Here is a 17868-nt window from a genome sequence, read left to right as displayed (position 1 = left end):
TTTTCCCTTTGAGCCTGCAAATCTCAGTGTTTTGAGTGTCTTGGGATTCTTCAGTTGGAAGTCCTGATGATGCTGTTATAAAATGGAAATGAATGGTATTCCTTCTGAAGAGGCCCTGGCTCCTCAGCAAACATCAATTAGGGAGGAGGCTGGTATGCTTGATCCCTCAGGAGACTTACCCAACAAAGGTATTTACAGCTGATTGATTGGAGCAGGATTTCATGGGTTCTGTTGACATTGACAGGTCTGAGTCTTGATTGAACAGCAGCAGGATCATGTTTTACTCTGTCAATGCCAGTGAATACAGAAAAAGACACCCTAATAGTGACTAGAGCTTAAGCATGAGTCAAAGAGTAGATCCAGCTGGCACATCTAAGAGGAAGACTTTGCATCTAATGCTTGCACTGCATTGGATAGGTTAGAATAATGTTTTACATGGAGCTGTAATGAAATGTAAGAAGTAATGACCTTGTATTGCCTGTCCACAAAAGCAGTGATCAGCCTATTTGAATTTGCTCCTTGAGTGCCTTTCTTAGGTTATTCAGTTTGACTCCATAATGAATATGCAAGATTCTTCCTGATGTACATGGCAATTGCCCTTTCAATAAAGCAGCCAGGCTCTAAGCAATTTTCAGTGCCCAGCTCTCCTATTGAGAGACTGTTTCAGAGCCTCTTATATTTAAATTAGTCTAATTTCAGGACTACATTTATAGGTAATTCACAGCTATTTATTCCTCTTGCATTTCCTGATGCTCCTTCCTGCTTTGACACTTACCCTGCAGTGAGACAGCAATCAAACGTCACCTTTGTTCAGTTCAGCTAAGCAAGCTGCACTCTTAGTCTTCTTTTACGGGATCCCTCTTGTCTGCCCAACCAAGGTGCCCTTTGCACCCTTCATGTCACATCCAAGTTCATGTTTCATTAATGTTTGCATCATCAAAATTCAAGCTTCTGCTGGTGTGTAGCACTAATAGCATAGAGGCTCAGACTGAGACTGAGCAAATTCATTTGGAAACCCAAACAGATTTTACTTGCTTGTATTTTTAGGGCAAAGAGGAATATTTGCCCATTAGTTTCATTATAACTACAAATAATGTATCGATCAAAGCCTGCGTGATCCTTGCCAGGCTGGAAGCAAAACACTTATCCTGATAGCTCTCATATGCAGCCAAAATGCCAAATTCGGCAATGTTTTCCTCTTGGCTCTGTTGTTGTAAGGGGTGTGGGTGGTTTTATTTGTGCTTTAGAAACTCCTTAGATTGAGAACTCACTGTGGTTGTTTGCCTCAGAGATTGACTTTGAAAATCCCCACGTATTTTGTCATGGTGTGGATATAGCTGGGAATTTTGTGTTCATTAATAACATGCCCTTGAAAAATGACTGCTTATCTAACTGGAGAAGAATAAGGTGGTGGTTGAAATGGTGTTTGTATTTGCTCAGCTGGTAAATAGGGTTTTCCCCTTGTCATTCTCTGTATGGAATGGCAAATGTAATTTGGAGGGGTTTTACCGAGCAGCTCCTCAGCTGATGCACATCAGTATAGATTCACTGATGTAAAAGGGTCTGACCCAGACCTGTTCAGCAGCAAGTGTGCCAATGAAACCTTCACGTAGTATGAGGCACTTTGAGACTGAGATATTGTTCTTTCAGTTGCTCTAAGGTGTGTGAGACCAGCATGCTCAAATGAAGGGGCTGAAGAGCTCTAACCGTATGAACCAGCCCATAATCATGTTGAATTAGCAGTTGTGTTACTGAGCTGAGGGCTTTAGAGAGCTTTTCAGGACTTCTTACCAACATAGATGGTGATGATACCTGGACTGGATGGTTCTTGGTGCCTTTGTTTAGATACCTGTGCTACAGCCAACCCCTTCACTTAATCCAGAAAACACTTGTTCCATAACTCTTTGAAATGCCAACAAAATATATCACAAAAATGGGCTATCCTTGCTATAACAGCCCTCTCCAATACTGGGTTTTCCTGGTGGTTTTATAGACTGTTATTGGATTTGAAAGTAAGCGTGGTCCCTTTCTACCCTTTCTACAGCTATTAAATCAGCCTAATAAAGATGTGGAATTCTATATGACTTGTAGTTCTCAACTAAAAGTAATTTGGATAGTGTCACCACTTGTCAGGGAACTTATGAAGTCTTTCAGCATCTTTGCATGAAATTGGCTTTTCAAAGATTACAAGATCTTTCTTCTCATTATGGTTTTAATCAGATGGGACATGGAATACAGATACATGACTGTTACTAAAGATAGTGATTTATTTATGGCTTCTTTCATCCAAAAGGACATACTGTACTTTGCAAACCATGGGTAATGTCTTTGAAGACAGCAGAGTATAAGCCACGTAGCATCATCTGCAGAATTTAATTCAGTGCCTATTAATCATGTAAGCTAATTTGGAAGTGATACATGTAGCATCAGTAACATAATGTATTGCAGAGGGTGGGGGTTTATGTAGTGAATCTTTAATAAGACTTAGCCCAAGAACATCTTCATCTGGGAGTATGTCACATAACTCAGGGCTGGGTTCCCTCTTTTGAAGGTCTTCAGTGTCTGTAGGAGTTCAGGGTCCCAGTCTTAAGGAATCCTGAATGCTTTCCTTGGTAGTTCAGTGCCCCCTAGCACTGTGAGAGGGAAAGCATCCATGTCTGACACTGGGATTGAGCACTATTGAACAGATCAAGATCTCTCCATGCAGATTTGGGCTGGGACGGGATGGAGAGGTTTGCATGTGTTCAGAAATTGAATCTACAAGGGAAGATGCAGACAGGAAAACTTCAATAGGAAAGCAGGAATAGAGCTCTTCTGACACAAGCTTGGCCTTTAAAATCATCTTGTCCTTGTGATAGCTTAGGCAAGCTTCCAGTTGAGTCTGGCTAAGGTTCAGGGCCACCTTGTTACCTCCATTTCTCTTTTACCCCGGTTTTTGTCTCTGGGTGTTTTTGGCAGCTGGCTTTGCGCAATGCCTTGCGTTATTTCCCACCTGAAATACAAAAGAAGCTGGCCCTGGAATTTGCTGAGGAGCTCCGGCTGTATGGCCACATCTATATGTACAGGTTCTTCCCAGAGATCCAGATGAGGTAAGGACTGGATAACTCGCACTGTATTTGGCTGATAACCACCTTTCACCTGGGGAACTGCCCTTTAGATAGTGGCATTGCTGTGTCCTAATTTACCTCTTGTAGAAGTCATGTCATAACATACCAATGAAGTGCTTCATCTGAATAAATTGGTTGTTCTGTGTATCATTAAATAGCAGTGGTTTCATTTACACTGAGGGTTACTGCATGGTTTGGGGTGCTCTTCTGTAAAGCTGCGTAACACTGATCCTTCATCCTCATGAATCCCATGGCACTAGTAGGGAGACAGTGTGCACCTTCCTGGATATGCTGGGCCAGGGCTAGGACAGTCTCAGTGCTGGAAAGCTCAGCACCACTCAACACATGGAAAGGTTTGTGCAAGGTTGTGTGCTTGGTAATGCCAGCTTTATCATACACAGAGATCCCAGATGCTCTGCCCCATGGCAGGTCTTAGTTTCTAAAGGCCAGTCATTATGCAGAGACCTCTGAATGCAACCTGGACAGAAAACTTGAGGTGCTGCAAGGCAAGTCTTGTCTCAGCTGAACCAAGAGGTAAGACCAGATGAGTGGATGGGGTCAGACCTGCTGTGAGTGGCTGGTTGTTTCCCAGTCTGACAAAGAAGGTTTTCTGGGCTTTATAGGAAGACAGTACATCTTTCCATCATTGGAACCTGTATCTGACCCTGGTTTGTAATGTGCTGTGCCTGTTGATCTTGGAGCATCACTTCATTCTGGGGCTGGTGGGGCTAATGTTTGTGAAGCAGAACAGTTTCAGAGAGGGCTGCCAGGGGCTAGCTGCTTTTTTTAGACTGATGGATTCCTTTTTGCATCCAGCAGGCGCCTGGTTAATGTCTGCACAGGAATCTGAATAAAGCAAGGGACCAGAAAGCACTCTGATTTCCACAGACATCTGTATTACTGTGCTGCCCATACTAGCCTGGGGTCAGCTGCTGTAGAATTCAGCTAAGGGGAAGACAACTGGAAGAGTGAAAGATATTGTAGAGCTAGAGTTCAGAGGACCCTAGTCCTGACTAGGGCACCTTCCAAGTAGGCTTCCTGAGGCAGTCCACCAGCTTGTTTCCATCACTGGCATCAGTGACTATTTAATAGCTTCATTTCACTGATCACTCTATTAGATTCTTACAGTCTCAGATTAAGACAAAGCCTTTTGTTCTCTGTAACCTAGTAGTTTTTGTTGTGTCCCAGGGAGCAAAGTCCAACTTGGTTCTGTTCCATTTAACAGCCATGTTCCCATACCAGCACACTCAACTGATATCTGAACTTTGGGCATCTTATGCTCTGAGCAACACTATGTGGCAATCCCTTCTCTTGATGCATTGGTATCATTCCATAGAAATCCTGTTGTTTTATCACATCAAGCTTAGAAAAGCAGCAAACGTTAATAAAGTACTGTGGAAAAACTCCAATGCATTCCCTGCTGATTTGGCAAAGACTACAAGGCATTTGGTTTAGTATCCTGATGTACAAAGCAAGGATAAAGTACATACGATCATGGGGGGAGCCTGTTTACTAAATGTGTAGAATATATATTCCAGAGCCTTTCCAGCATAGCTGTCTTCCCTGTACAAACCAAATGTCCAGCCGCTGAAGATTGATGGTCCAATAAAAGGAAGATCATTTAGAAACCATGTTAAATGATCCTGTCTGCCTTTAGGAATTCCAGCATCTCTAATGGTGGTGTTGCTTACAGAAAGGAAAGAGCAAAACTCTTCATCAGTGGTTATACTGCCTTTTGGTATCATACCTTAGAGGCTGCAGCACAGTTGTACTGAGACCTGTGCAAATACAGCAAAGGAATTGTCCCTGCCCTTAAGGGTGACAGTATAAATCTGGGGTAGAGGTTTTAGAGCAATTTGTTATGGCAGATGGTGGAGGAGAAGATACCAGTGAGATGATTGCAGCAGTCGGCATTGAACCACACTAGTGGTAGGAAATGTGACTCAGGATAGCTTTGTGAGGGTTTCCCGTATCTCACCTCTCAACTGTCTGCATGAAATGCATCTTATTCAATAAAAAGGCCTGTTTCAGGTTTTGAGAGCTGCTCTGGGACTGAAATTCAAGCTGGGTGTCTTAGATAGGATCTTCAATAACAAGAGCTGCTGAGCCTGAAGGCAGCTTCCACTGATGCTGTTTTCCTTGGTGTGGCAGGATGTAGCTGCTTGGCCTGGTAACTGCATTAGAGAGGCCAGTTCCAGCCTCCCCAGAATAATCCAGTTTAAAGCAATGAGAGCTCTTGGCCACCATGTGTGCCAGTTGTGAATAACTGATTCAGTAGATAAGCTGAATGCAGGTGTTTTCTTTGCTTGGTCTGAGAACAGTTAAACCTGATTCACTGTGGGGTCTGTGGTTGTGGTTGCCCTCATGAATCAGTGTCTCTCCTTAATTTTTGCCTCCTGTTTCAGAGCGTACCCCATAGGAGAATACCCTTGCAAGACCAAATCAGCTGCTGCCATTATGCTGATGATCATGAATAATCTGGATCCCTCAGTGGCTCAGGTAAGTTACAGTGAAAGTAAAGTGGATTCATAGGGCAGCAGATCTGCAAGTGACTCTCTGTGCTCTCATATAAAACCTGAAGAATTTAGGCACATAGGATGAAATTAATCCTTGTGCAGATGGTTCTTCTGCCATGGATTGAATAGGATTTTAGTTGTTCCTGGGTGTTTTGTTAGTTCTGTGCCCCAAGGTCCATGCTAGCCCCTGTACATGGAGAGCTGGCTGCTGTGTGTTAACTAGGCATGTAAAGCATGGTAGCTAATGGGTGATGTGCTAGAACATCCATTTCTGTGAGCCCCCAAGGGGCTAAAGCTGCTTCTATGCTTGTGGTTGTGTTTTGATTCCTGGGTTTTGGAGTCTTTTGTATTAAGTTCCTTAGTTTCCTGCTGTGTGCAATTCTGAATCCTGCACAGTGGGTCCTGGTCCTAACACAAACCTGGGCATCCTACACTACCAGCAAATCTCACTCCAGCTTCCACTATAGTTGGGAGCTTGGTTGCTACCTGTAGCAAGTGGAACTCAGCTCTTAGAATGTTGCTGCTACTACTTACATTGAAAAATCAGTGCTGATGCTCTTTGCTTTGAAAGCTCATCCCTCAAGCACAGATTGACTGGAGGATTACAGGACCAGAGTCCATCCTTCCAAACATTACCCAGTGTAATGCACAGAGGCATGCAGCTACGCCCCTCTGCCCTGCTGCTCATAGACTCTTCCAGCTGTAAATGCCAGTGGCAACCAATCTGTAAGCTCACTCTGTCCTAATGGAGCTTACTGGGATGTCTGATACAGAAACAGCAACCGAGGAACCATGCTGTAGCATTCTGCAGCCAAAATACCACTGTAACAATAACAAACACCTCATTTTGAAAAGGAATTTTCTTTCTTTTTCTTAGATAATCACTTCAATAATAATATTTTCTGATTTCAGGAATTTAGAATTGCTACAATAAGCCCTAGAAAAGATTTATTACTGAGATTAGAAAACCAGCTTGGAGACACAGCAAAATGCTTCAGAAAAGTGCTTGCCTTATAAATTGTCTTTTCCAGTTTCCTCAGGAGCTTGTCACTTACGGAGGGAACGGGCAGGTCTTCAGCAACTGGGCCCAGGTAGGACACTGCTGCTTGTGCAGCTCGTTTCATGAAGCCAGTTTCACCCTCCCCCATGCACATTCTGCTTAGGCAGTTCGTGATAATTCTTGGCAGTCGTTGTCTCAAAACACTCCAAAACATCCTGTCTGGATAGAGGAATGCTCCCTTATGAACTGCATAGACAGGGAGAGCTTTATTTAGTAAGGAGAGCACAGACAGCCCAACAGAAATACTAAACATACTACCATAAACAGACCAAGCTGTGTACAATGATGTAAAGACCAGTTCTTTCTCTGATTTAACACAGATAAAGTTGGAGTCAAAATGAATTCTGTATCATAAAAATGTGTATCTTTTTCTTGTTTCTGGTGCTCTTGGAATACTTCTCATAACAGGTAATGGAATTAAAAGGCTTTGATTTAGGAAAATGCAACCCTGAGTCATGCTTCAATTTCCTGACCTGATAAATGGGAGTTAAATGGAAGTCTTGGGCGGATTTTGAGGCAAAACCATGCTGAGTTGTTAAAAGAGTGGCACCATGGCAATACACATCATTTCTTCATCCTGTGTGTTGATTAGTCAATGCCAGTTAACTGATGTCTGTTAACTACTTGAGTTTTACACCATTTCTTGCTTGAGCGGTGCCAGCAGTTTGTATAGCAGCCTTTATTGGACTGACATCCCCTATGCAGATGCTGGGCTGCAAGGTGAAGTAGCAACACTGCCCAAGTCTGAAATACTCTTTTCCCTTGCTCTCATCCAAGCCAGAGCTATGACCTGCAGTTGTTTTGCAGCAGAACAAACAAAACCTTTTTGTTTTTGCTTACTTAGAGTAGCAATCACATGAATGATTCAGTTATGACAGAACATTTTGTTCTGTTTGTGGCTTGAAAACATGCTTTTTTTTTTTTTGCAAATCATTGCAAAATTCCCACTGAAAAGGTTGAGATTGGTTTCTATCGCCTGTTTATATCATCCAGGCCTCCCTTCTGAATAATCCTGAAGGAATGAACCATGCCCAGAGTTAACTTTACAAGCCTGCAACAAGAACTGTTCTTCAAGCTAGGAAAGGCTTTTGCTTCCTCCTTACTTGTTGTGCCTTTCAATGCAAAATGATTGATCTTATAGTTTCTAGTTGTATTGCAGCGTGTTCTCAGCCTGCCAAAGAATGGGCAGTTCAGCTGGTTACCTGTCCTGCCCTAGGACCAGACTTGGAGTATTCAACGTATTTCATGAAACAAAACCATCTATAAAGCAAGAGAGTAAATCTGGTAGCTCCTTCCTCTTCACCTGAACTTGCTCTTTGGGGTTAGAAGGGACTGGCTTCAAATCTGTACTGATTTGTATTGGAGCAAAGATACAACCACAGAGGTTAAGGGCCCGTGACAAGTGGTTCTGTTTATTTGTCACTGATACTGCTGTCTCTTTCATCAGCAGTTCCTTCATTAACTCAAAACTCTGTGTCCCCTCATAAAATCCTGGTTTCAAGCTGTGATTCCAATATTATGTGGGAAAGCTCCTCTCAGGCCAACCTGTCCCATCCTAAAAGCCCTGTGAAATATAATGGGCTTTGTGATAGACCACGATGGATGCGGGTTAATTCTATAGGCAGCTTAGATAATCAAACCCTACTTTTTGGCATACATCAAGAGTAACTATTGAATTATGCAGAGTTGAGATGCATTTCTTTGTACGCTCATAAGTGCCCCAAGGATGTTCTTCGCTCTCCGTCGTGAAAGCTGATTTGTTTCTTTTTAGCAGAAAAAAATGATTTCTTGTTTTAGTACACATTGTAATATCTATTTGTTGAAAACACAACAAGCACTAGAAGATGCTGAATTACCCATTTCAGGTTAAGATTAACAATATGCACGGGTATTTTAATCACCTATAAGGAAAACGTCTCAGCTTGGCTTTGGAAAGATAGCCAGGAAAGTGCCAGATCCAAATGGTTAACCTCAGGATAAAATTAGAATAGCTTTAAAAATGAAGGATTTCTGGGGTTTGTACAGGAGAAATGATTCTGGAGCTCATTCAGACTTCTGCTCGCTGGTGATTTATGTTTCCTGCTGAGTGATATCTTTTAATGCAGTTCATTAAAGAGCAAGAATGTGTTGAGAGCTCTGGCTGTTACTCCATATGTGAATGCACCTCATTATCTCTATAGCTGTCTTCATCCTCAAGTTTAGCAGCTTCACAAAGAAACATGAATGTAAGATGCAGATTCCCTCACTTTCCTTGCCTTCCCTTCCAGTTCTGGTTGGTAATGCGCTATTTGTCAGAGATGACTGAAGAGCAAACACTAGTGATGTACAGCGGGCATCCTCTGGGACTCTTTCCCAGCCATCGCTATGCTCCTCGATTAATCATTACTAATGGCATGGTAGGTATTAGCATCTTGTTTTCTCTTTGTCCTCCTCTTCTGTTGAGTTTGTGTTGGAATTAAAATGTTATTTATGCTACCTGAGCTTACACACAGGAGAATCTGGGGTCCAAATTCTGCAGCATTTATTCCAGTAGCCATTCTCACCTCGCATGTGCTGATTTGCAGTGATGGAGGGAACAATTCTCTCCTTATTAGACAACTCCTGTTCTGACTGAGCCCAAGCTGTACATGTTCTTGACCAAAACACTTCAGCTAGGCTCACTTTGGAAGATTTAAAAGCCTTCAATAGGCAAACAGATGATTCTTAATCAGGTGCTCAGGTATCTGGACTGCTTTGCTTGAAAGCCAAGCTGGGCAAGTGAACATGACGTTCTTTGCCAGTCTTCTGGGCTATTCAATATCTATCTCCCTGCAGGCTAGTTTTATGGCTGCAGAATGGCTTTGCTTGAATTTGCATGACAGTCACACTGCCAGAAAGACCAGACATCTTGTTTTCTAGTGAAAGAATACATAGAATAAACCACCTGAATTACTTCTCCTGTTTTCAGTGCCTTTCTATGTGCGTGATCATAGCTAAAGAAATGTAAGCTGTTAAAAATATCTGCTTAAATCTCTAATTTGCTAATGTGGGTTTTCTTTTGACTGTTTTCTTAGGTTATTCCCAACTATTCCTCCAGAGATGAATATGAGAAGTTGTTTGCTTTGGGGGTAACAATGTAAGAAGATATCTCGCTGTTAAAATAGATCAAATCCTTAACTAAAACGTAATTCAGGCATCCAGCAGTGGCTGCTTAAAATTTCTAATGCAGATGGATTTCAACTGTGCCGCAGAAAGTCCTGATGCTGCAAAGCATTAATGCTCTCTTAAGTGAAATTACGTAGGAGTTCGAGTTATCTTCAGCCATGTATGTAAGGCTGTAATTGAGGTCTGCTGGGAATTAGCCTTAGGTTTATGTGTGAGACTTGGCTGAATTACAGCCTGAAGACTTCATCATACCCTTCTTGTAGCACTGGTTAGTTCCACTTTGCAGTGGTTGTCTTGCAGTCTACAGAAGAGACAAGCTCTGAAACATTCCTTCATACTGAGAGAAAGCTTTGAAGTAGAAAGTTAGCTCTTATATATATATATATATTCATATAATTATTATTACCCCCTTTTTACTGTTGATCTAGCTGATGAGCACAGGATTATTATTCTGTTGTGTACCATAGGGAGAATAAATTAAAACCACTAGAGAGCTGCATGTGTACAGATACAGAAGCTGGAAGAAAACAAAGGATGCAAATAGAGAATATTCATTGCCACTTTCCTGGGAATTTCATGGCAATGTGGACAATTGTTTCAGGCTAACGACCTCAAAAGTGGCTATGTGACTTGCCAAATGCCACTGAAGACCAGTGGCATCAAGATGCCAACAGGGTGAAAAGGAGTATCCTTGTCTTCTAGCCACTATGCTAAATGCCAAGTCAAGTTTACACACAGGTTTTTGATCCATGAGTATTTTTAACTCAATTTAAGGACTTAAATGCTCCTCCAAAACCACGTTAATGCTAATAAAAAAACCTCAGTTAAGTTGTAATTTGATACTAGCACTTATTTACCAACAAATCAAAGCAGAGATGGGGTTTTTTTTGTTACAATGGAAAGATATGTAGGCATGTACAGAATTCATTCCAGCCTTAGTACCTGTGGTGTGACTGTGTTCATTACTATTGCCAGGTATGGCCAGATGACTGCAGGGAGCTACTGCTACATTGGGCCTCAGGGAATAGTCCATGGCACTGTGGTAAGAAGCTGGGGAAAGGTCTATTTGTGAATCCTTTTTGGAGAAGGGTGTTTCCAGCAGTGGCTGGTGACTGGCGTGGGTTGGATTGGATTGCATTGCTGTAAGGCAATGTTCTGTCTGCCAAAGAAACTCATTGCCTGTTCCTTGAAAAATGAGTGTCCTATCACTCAGTCCATGGCATGTTATCCAGAACACAGACCTGAAGGAATCAAGGTCTCAATCTGTGCTCATATCTAGCTACAGCAAGTGATGTATGAATTGACCAAATGTGTTAGAGGAAAATCATTTCTTAGCTTATTTTCTTAGCTATTTTCCTTAGCTGTTCTCTGCAGTGGTCCTAAATATGTTTCTATACCCCAGGAGCAGCATATTGGGAATCACTGGTTATCCTATTCTATTTCATCATGAGAGAAATAAACATAATTGGGATAGACCATACCATCACTTCAACATGCTTCCTTTCAAAAAGATTAATAGTCCAAATGACCCCTGATTTTCAAACTGTCTTTCCAAAAGGGACAGAAGATCCTTGCATTTCAGAGACTGCAGGAAAAATAGCTCCTGGTAATGGCTGTGTTGTGTTGTGTGCAGCTCACAGTGCTCAATGCCGGCCGTCGCTACTTGAAGGCAGAAGACCTGTCTGGAAAGGTGTTTGTTACTTCTGGTCTTGGAGGGATGAGTGGGGCACAAGCAAAGGCTGCAGTCATTGCTGGGTGTGTGGGGATCATTGCAGAGGTGAGAGCGATGCTTCCTTTGTTCTGTCTTCTCTACATGTGCTTAATCAGAACCCTCATACTCCTGATCTGCCACATCCCTCAAGTAACCCTGACAGCCAAACTCAATGAAATTTACTCTTTTCATAGATCTGTCTCTCCTTTGTAGAGCATTTTTCACTCTATATTTGTTCACTTACTGGATCAGACTGCAGGGATATGGACTGTAACTTCTTGTGATTGCTTCACAAATAATGCAGGATGAGGTTGTCATTCTCAGTGCTTGAGCTACCTTCATTTCATGTAATTCCCCCAGGCAGCTCCCATGGGAACTGCATTCTCTTATGCCAAAGAAGTCTCTGTTAAAAGGTGTTAGTTACATTGCAATTAACCTTTAATGCCTCTTGCACCATTATCAGGTGCAATGGGGAGTACCTGTTAAAAGTATTGATATGATTCTCTCACCAAGGCTGGGACAATGAAGTTCTTGGTGTTGTGATTCTTTGAAGTCAATGGGATTTTGTAAAACTGAGAATTTTAAGGTTGGCTTCAGTATGAAGATGGTGAGGTTTAGTTGCAAGCACTTATGAGAATCCCAGTTTGTAGACAGTGAAGGTAAGTGCTGCTAAAGGGAAGTGATGATGGGAAGTTCTGCAAGTACCATGATCCTGAAGCTCACCTACCATATATGTTCTTTGTAGAGTCTTTTGTCCTAATGTAATGTTTCTCTGTTCCAAATATATTAAATATGAGTTATTTCCTCATATAAATAAAGGGACTCTAGTCATGATCTGTAATTCAGACTGCTAGTGTCCACTGGATCCACAGATGTCTTTAAGTATCATATATAATGCAGAACATGAGCATTCATAATTTTGGTTAAGTGTACATGCCTGTAAGCTTTGAGTGAAATGCATTTTTGTATTAAAAAGTAACATTAGGTTCTAATAACCTGCATTTTTCAGCTATTCTGCTGATCATAAGGCTCTGTTCTCACATATCAGATGGAGGGATGGACTACAGAAACACTGCAACAATCTGTAACAGGCTATAGGAAACCTGGAGAGGGCCTTTGGACAAGGGCCTGTAGGGACAGGACAAGGGGAATGGCTTTAACCTGCCAGAGAGGAGACTGAGATTAGGTTTCATCTGTTTTGCAATGATGGTGTAAGTGTTGTTAGCACAGGAGCTTGGCGAGTATTTGAGATCTCATCAGGTGCTCTCTGCAGATTAAATCCAGTGAATTTATTATTGGACAAATTATTATTGAATAAATTATCTTTATTCAGACTTCCACTCTGTCATCATGAGCTTTCAAATGCTGGAATACAAAGGGAAGATTCCAGTGAATGCTGTTTTCAGCAGCCCTTTGTCCTTTTCATCTCTGTGGCTGCAGATGATTTTGTTCAGGAGACTGAATATCGCCTGGTTTTTATCTCCTGTGAGATGATCCTTGTCGGAAATGAGCCTCAGGAGCACATCTGGATAGCTACATACATGTACATATTATTTATTAAAGGAACTATTTATGCAAATGGCATTGCTGAATTGTGCAAGAGATGTCATTTTTGTCAGCCAGGGCTTCTGAAGCTCAGACAGAAGGGATTAATGGAGCAAGTCTTTTACCTCTCCTGTTTGACATGAAGCAGATTGTCATTTATGAAATGATTGTGTGGAGGGCCAGCCATCTCCTCTGAGCTGCACTGAGCTCTTTAGTGTCACACTGGAGGTGACATCAGCTCATCATCCTTGTGCAGTCTTTAAACGTGCTGAGGTTTAAAGACTGAAAATGAGGAGGTTTTGCAAGTGTGGTTTATGCAAGCTAGTTTTCTTGAGTCTGTGAAAGGCTTAGGCTGTCAGGGCTGGAGTAAAGCATGTAGGATGTGCTAACACATTTAAATAGATTTGCTCTGTTATACTGCGATTTAAATGAACCCCATTCCTGTAATTCATACAGACCATTTAATATCTTTCCTCTTGCGCTGATTTAAATAACTCCCAAAGGAGCTGTCCCCCACGGCACCTGACTTCAGTGAGTAATTCCATTGGCAGTGACACTGATATTATCATAATCTGGGCTTTTGGAAGGAGTCTTTATTGCTGATGTGGGAAATGCTGGAAGGTTTCTCATGCTAAGAATAATTAGGGAAGAAAAGGTTTCCTGGTGTTCAGGCGCCTCCTGAATACAGAACTTAATTAATTTACATCTAAATACTTTGTTAATGGGAAATAATAGAATGAAAACGATGGGGGTGGATTATAGAGAGGTAAAAATGCTTTAATGAAATACTAGAAGATACTCAGGTTATGTGTCTTATGCACACAGACTGCTGGGCTGTTTAAATCCATTGCTACCATAGGAAATCAGCTTCAATTCATTTTTCGACTTGGTTTATGCTGCTGAGAGCTCATGATAAATGTATTAATGATGTGCAAGCTTGTACACTGAACCATTAATATGGAATCTGTGCCAAAGCCTCCCCAGCTTGTCTATCCATTTATATTTTTATCCAGCTGTCTCTTATGCATATACACACTGACACACAGAAGCTGAGCTCAGAAGAGAGCACAGATTTGTGACTGAGCTTGTTTGGAGCTTCCCAGTTCAAACGAGGGAATTAAAGATGTAGTTTTGTTTCAATCCTTTCCATGTTTTCAGAGGCATTAGCCAGCTGGGCCAAGAAAACACTTTCCTCTTTCCCATATTTGGTGGAGATTTTCAACCAGCAGTCAAAGAACAAAAGTGAGGGTCGATTTTATTCAGTAAAGCATCGCTTCATGCTGAGCAGTCAGGCAGAAATGGCTGTCTCTGAGCTGATCAAAGGAAATATTTCCTTGTTTAAATAGAAATTTTATTTTCATAGAAAATAGCCAGATTTGAAAAATAAATTGGAAACATTTTGGCTTTTGGTTCATGTGTTTGTTTGGGTTTGGTTTGGGTTTTTTTCCCAGTATAATAAAGACAGAATAAGAATAATTAAAATTAGTGGGAAAATGCTACCTCTTATACAATTTTAATTATAATTTTGAGGTTGTGGAATACTTTAGGAAGTGATGTATTGAAGTTTATTAGGGTTTTTTCTCTCTTCAAGCTTGGAATAAAACATAAAGAGTAAAAAAGGAAAACCCTGAGGTAAAAAATAAGTGTTTGAACAATGACTCCATATTCTTAAGGCCAAGGCAGGGCAATTCCCTTTACCCATTTGCTGCTCTTTCTTGCAGACTAGTTGAAAAACTAAAGGTAAAAGTGTCTGGATGGCGCAAGCAGGAGCTTCAAGATCTCTGCTGTTTCCCTTAGGTTGATGAAGCAGCGCTTTTGAAGCGTCACAAGCAGGGATGGCTGATGGAAATCTCTAACAACCTGGACCACTGCATTGCTCGCCTTAGGTATGACTTGTACCGTAAGTCAGTGAGTTCATCTCTGTTTCCTAATCCTCTCTTGACATCCTTCTGCCTTGTGCTGTTTTAGTGTGTATATAAAGGGGATGAGGGACACCAGGTCTGCTTGTGAATGTGAACGCTTCCTTCCAGATAGCAGCAATCAGTAGTGACTACTGATGCTTACTGCAAGCTACTACTGATGCTTCATATCATTTTTACATGTTAAATGTGTCTTCATTTGGTTTCATGTCACTTATATATGTTTAATGTGTCTTTGTTCAGCTTCATATCACTTATATATGTTAAATAACATCCGTTTCATGAATATGCATAGAGCAATTAGAAATCATGCTACACTTGAAGCATCACTTCAGCTTTCTGAAATCAGTGATGAACAATTGCATAAAGGTAGAAAGATCTCTTGCTTAGATGGGTGCTGAAAGCTGCGTACAGACTTCTTTGCTGGGTTTGACTGTGATTTGTACATTGCAAGATGGAATTATTTGAAGTCATTTTCTTCAATCAATCTTTTAAATCTATTCTAGAGATGCAAGAAAGAATAAAATTGCCCTTAGTTTGGGTTACCATGGGAACGTGGTAGATCTATGGTAAGTAGTATATATGGATAATGGATATATAATTAATTCCCAAATTTGGAAGAGGCATTAAGCTTGGTGCTGAGTTCATTACTCTAGATGCTCATGAAGAGCTATATTGTCAAAAGAGGGGTCTTCACACTTGTGTTCCAATTCCCAGTTGCTTCCCATGCTCCTTTCCTTATGGAACAATGAATTTCTTAAGGGAAGAAATCCCTAAAATACTTCCTTGGATGAAGAAATGTATCCCTTTCCTTCTAACATTTTGCTAGTTGGATAACAAGAAAATGGCTTTAACTTCAGTGAAGAATAGAAATGTTGAGGTATTAAGTGAATAAAAATAATCAGATGATGGGTGGAAATTCCTTGTCCAGTGGTAAATCTTGCTCTCGTACCATACACCAAGGGTTGAGACTGGTTTGTCATGCTGATATCTGGCTCATCTGTCAGCATTCCTGAGCAGGTAAGTGTGCACCATCATTTCCCAGCTCCTGACTGCTAAAACAAAGACTCAACCTGCCAAGGGCATACCTTTATAAGCAACCCCTTGGGATGGAAGAAGTTCACCTGAATGATGAGCTAGAATGTGAAATGATGGCTCCTGTTTGAACACACTCTTCCCCAGGGAGAGGCTGGTGCATGAGTTGGACACAACAGGAGAGCTGCTGGTTGATCTGGGATCCGACCAGACTTCATGTCATAACCCATTCAATGGGGGGTACTATCCAGTACAGCTTGGCTTTGAGGAAGCAAAGCAGCTCCTGTCCACCAACCCAGGGAAGTTCCGGACCCTGGTACAAGAGAGGTAAATCCTTTGGTAATGCCTTGTTTTAACTTTTAAGTTTAGCTGCTCTGCAAGTGAGCACATCTTTGTCTTAACAAGAATTTTCTGTTCTTTGATATTTCAATAGAAATCTGGGGTAGAGCTACAGTACTGGTACATCCCAACTGTGTTCATACACAGCTATCACTCAGAGTCTGGCAGGACTCCCTTACCCACCATTTTAGAAGCAGTTTTAATATGTAAGAGCTACCCCTAATGTAGAAGTTTGCAGGTGAAATATGTATTTTATCAGTCTCAAGAATAAATGTCTTCTTTATTTCAGTCTGAAGAGACAAGTGGCTGCTATTAACAGACTAGCTGATAAGGGCATGTTTTTTTGGGATTATGGCAATGCCTTCCTCTTGGAAGCTCAAAGAGCTGGTGAGTAGATCCTGGAGTTGGTAGGTGGAAATAAGGACAATCCTGCATGCATCTTCCCAGCTATAGATAGGGTTGGCCACGGTGTTATGCAAACTCTTTAGAATCATAGAATAGTTAGGGTTGGAAAGGACCTTAAGATCATCCAGTTCCAACCCCCTGCCATGGGCAGGGACACCTCACACTAAACCATATCACCCAAGGCTCTGTCCAACCTGGCCTTCAACACTGCCAGGGATGGAGCATTCACAACCTCCCTGGGCAACCCATTCTAGTGCCTCACCACCCTGACAGGAAAGAATTTCCTCCTTATATCCAATCTAAACTTCCCTTGTTTAAGTTTTAACCCATTACCCCTTGTCCTATCACTACAGTCCCTAATGAAGAGTCCCTCCCCAGCATCCCTGTAGCCCCCCTTCAGGTACTGGAAGGCTCCTATGAGGTCTCCATGCAGCCTTCTCTTCTCCAGGCTGAACAGCCCCAACTTTCTCACCCTGTCTTCATACGGGAGGTGCTCCAGTCCCCTGATCATCCTCGTGGCCTCCTCTGGACTTGTTCCAACAGTTCCATGTCCTTTTTATGTTGAGGACACCAGAACTGCACACAATACTCCAAGTGAGGTCTCACGAGAGCAGAGTAGTATCTCTTTAGTATCTTTCTCTCATTCTGACATGTCTGACCACCTCTGTGGATGAGATAAAGCCTTCACAGGACCCCAGGTGCAGTCTGCTTTTGCATCTTATAGTTTTTCTTCCCCAAATCACTGACTATTAAATTCTTTTATAGGTGCTGATGTTGAGAAAAGAGGAGCCAATAAAACAGAATTCCGCTACCCTTCCTATGTCCAGCACATCATGGGGTATGCTGGGGAGAACTTGGAATGAAGCACTCAAGTCCCTTGTGACCCCCCCTGTTTAGGGGAGAATATTAGAGATATCACTTAGTGCAGGTCTTGCAATAGACTATAAATGGTGAAAAGGAATCAGTAGGAGGAAATTCAACTCACAGGTATTATGTCAGTGTTAGTCCTGTTTTTCTTCACTCTGGAGTAATGCCCAGTGTGGTTTAGGAAGCTGTCCTCTTGGCTGTAAGCATCATGCTTGCATCA

The 17868-nt window shown here is 41.7% G+C and overlaps 1 protein-coding gene across 1 annotated transcript in view; it reads left to right on the top strand.

Annotated features, from left to right (window-relative positions):
• Nucleotides 1-17868, top strand: part of UROC1 (urocanate hydratase 1) — a 36173-nt gene that overhangs the window by 3665 nt on the left and 14640 nt on the right. Inside the window, exons 2-13 of the mRNA XM_061357179.1 lie at nt 2959-3089; nt 5513-5606; nt 6655-6714; nt 8951-9079; nt 9737-9798; nt 10803-10869; nt 11461-11604; nt 14881-14969; nt 15509-15571; nt 16185-16364; nt 16666-16763; nt 17547-17619. Coding sequence (XP_061213163.1) covers nt 2959-3089; nt 5513-5606; nt 6655-6714; nt 8951-9079; nt 9737-9798; nt 10803-10869; nt 11461-11604; nt 14881-14969; nt 15509-15571; nt 16185-16364; nt 16666-16763; nt 17547-17619 — 1190 coding nt within the window. The remainder of the gene's footprint in view (nt 1-2958; nt 3090-5512; nt 5607-6654; nt 6715-8950; nt 9080-9736; nt 9799-10802; nt 10870-11460; nt 11605-14880; nt 14970-15508; nt 15572-16184; nt 16365-16665; nt 16764-17546; nt 17620-17868) is intronic.

Source organism: Neopsephotus bourkii, unplaced genomic scaffold, assembly GCF_033783945.1.
Source record: "Neopsephotus bourkii isolate Nb327-2 ecotype Australia unplaced genomic scaffold, CSIRO-AGI_Nbou_v1 NB_887, whole genome shotgun sequence".
Classification (NCBI taxonomy): domain Eukaryota; kingdom Metazoa; phylum Chordata; class Aves; order Psittaciformes; family Psittacidae; genus Neopsephotus; species Neopsephotus bourkii.
The sequence above is the reverse complement of the archived record's forward strand: the minus strand, read 5'-3'. Positions and strand labels throughout refer to the sequence as shown.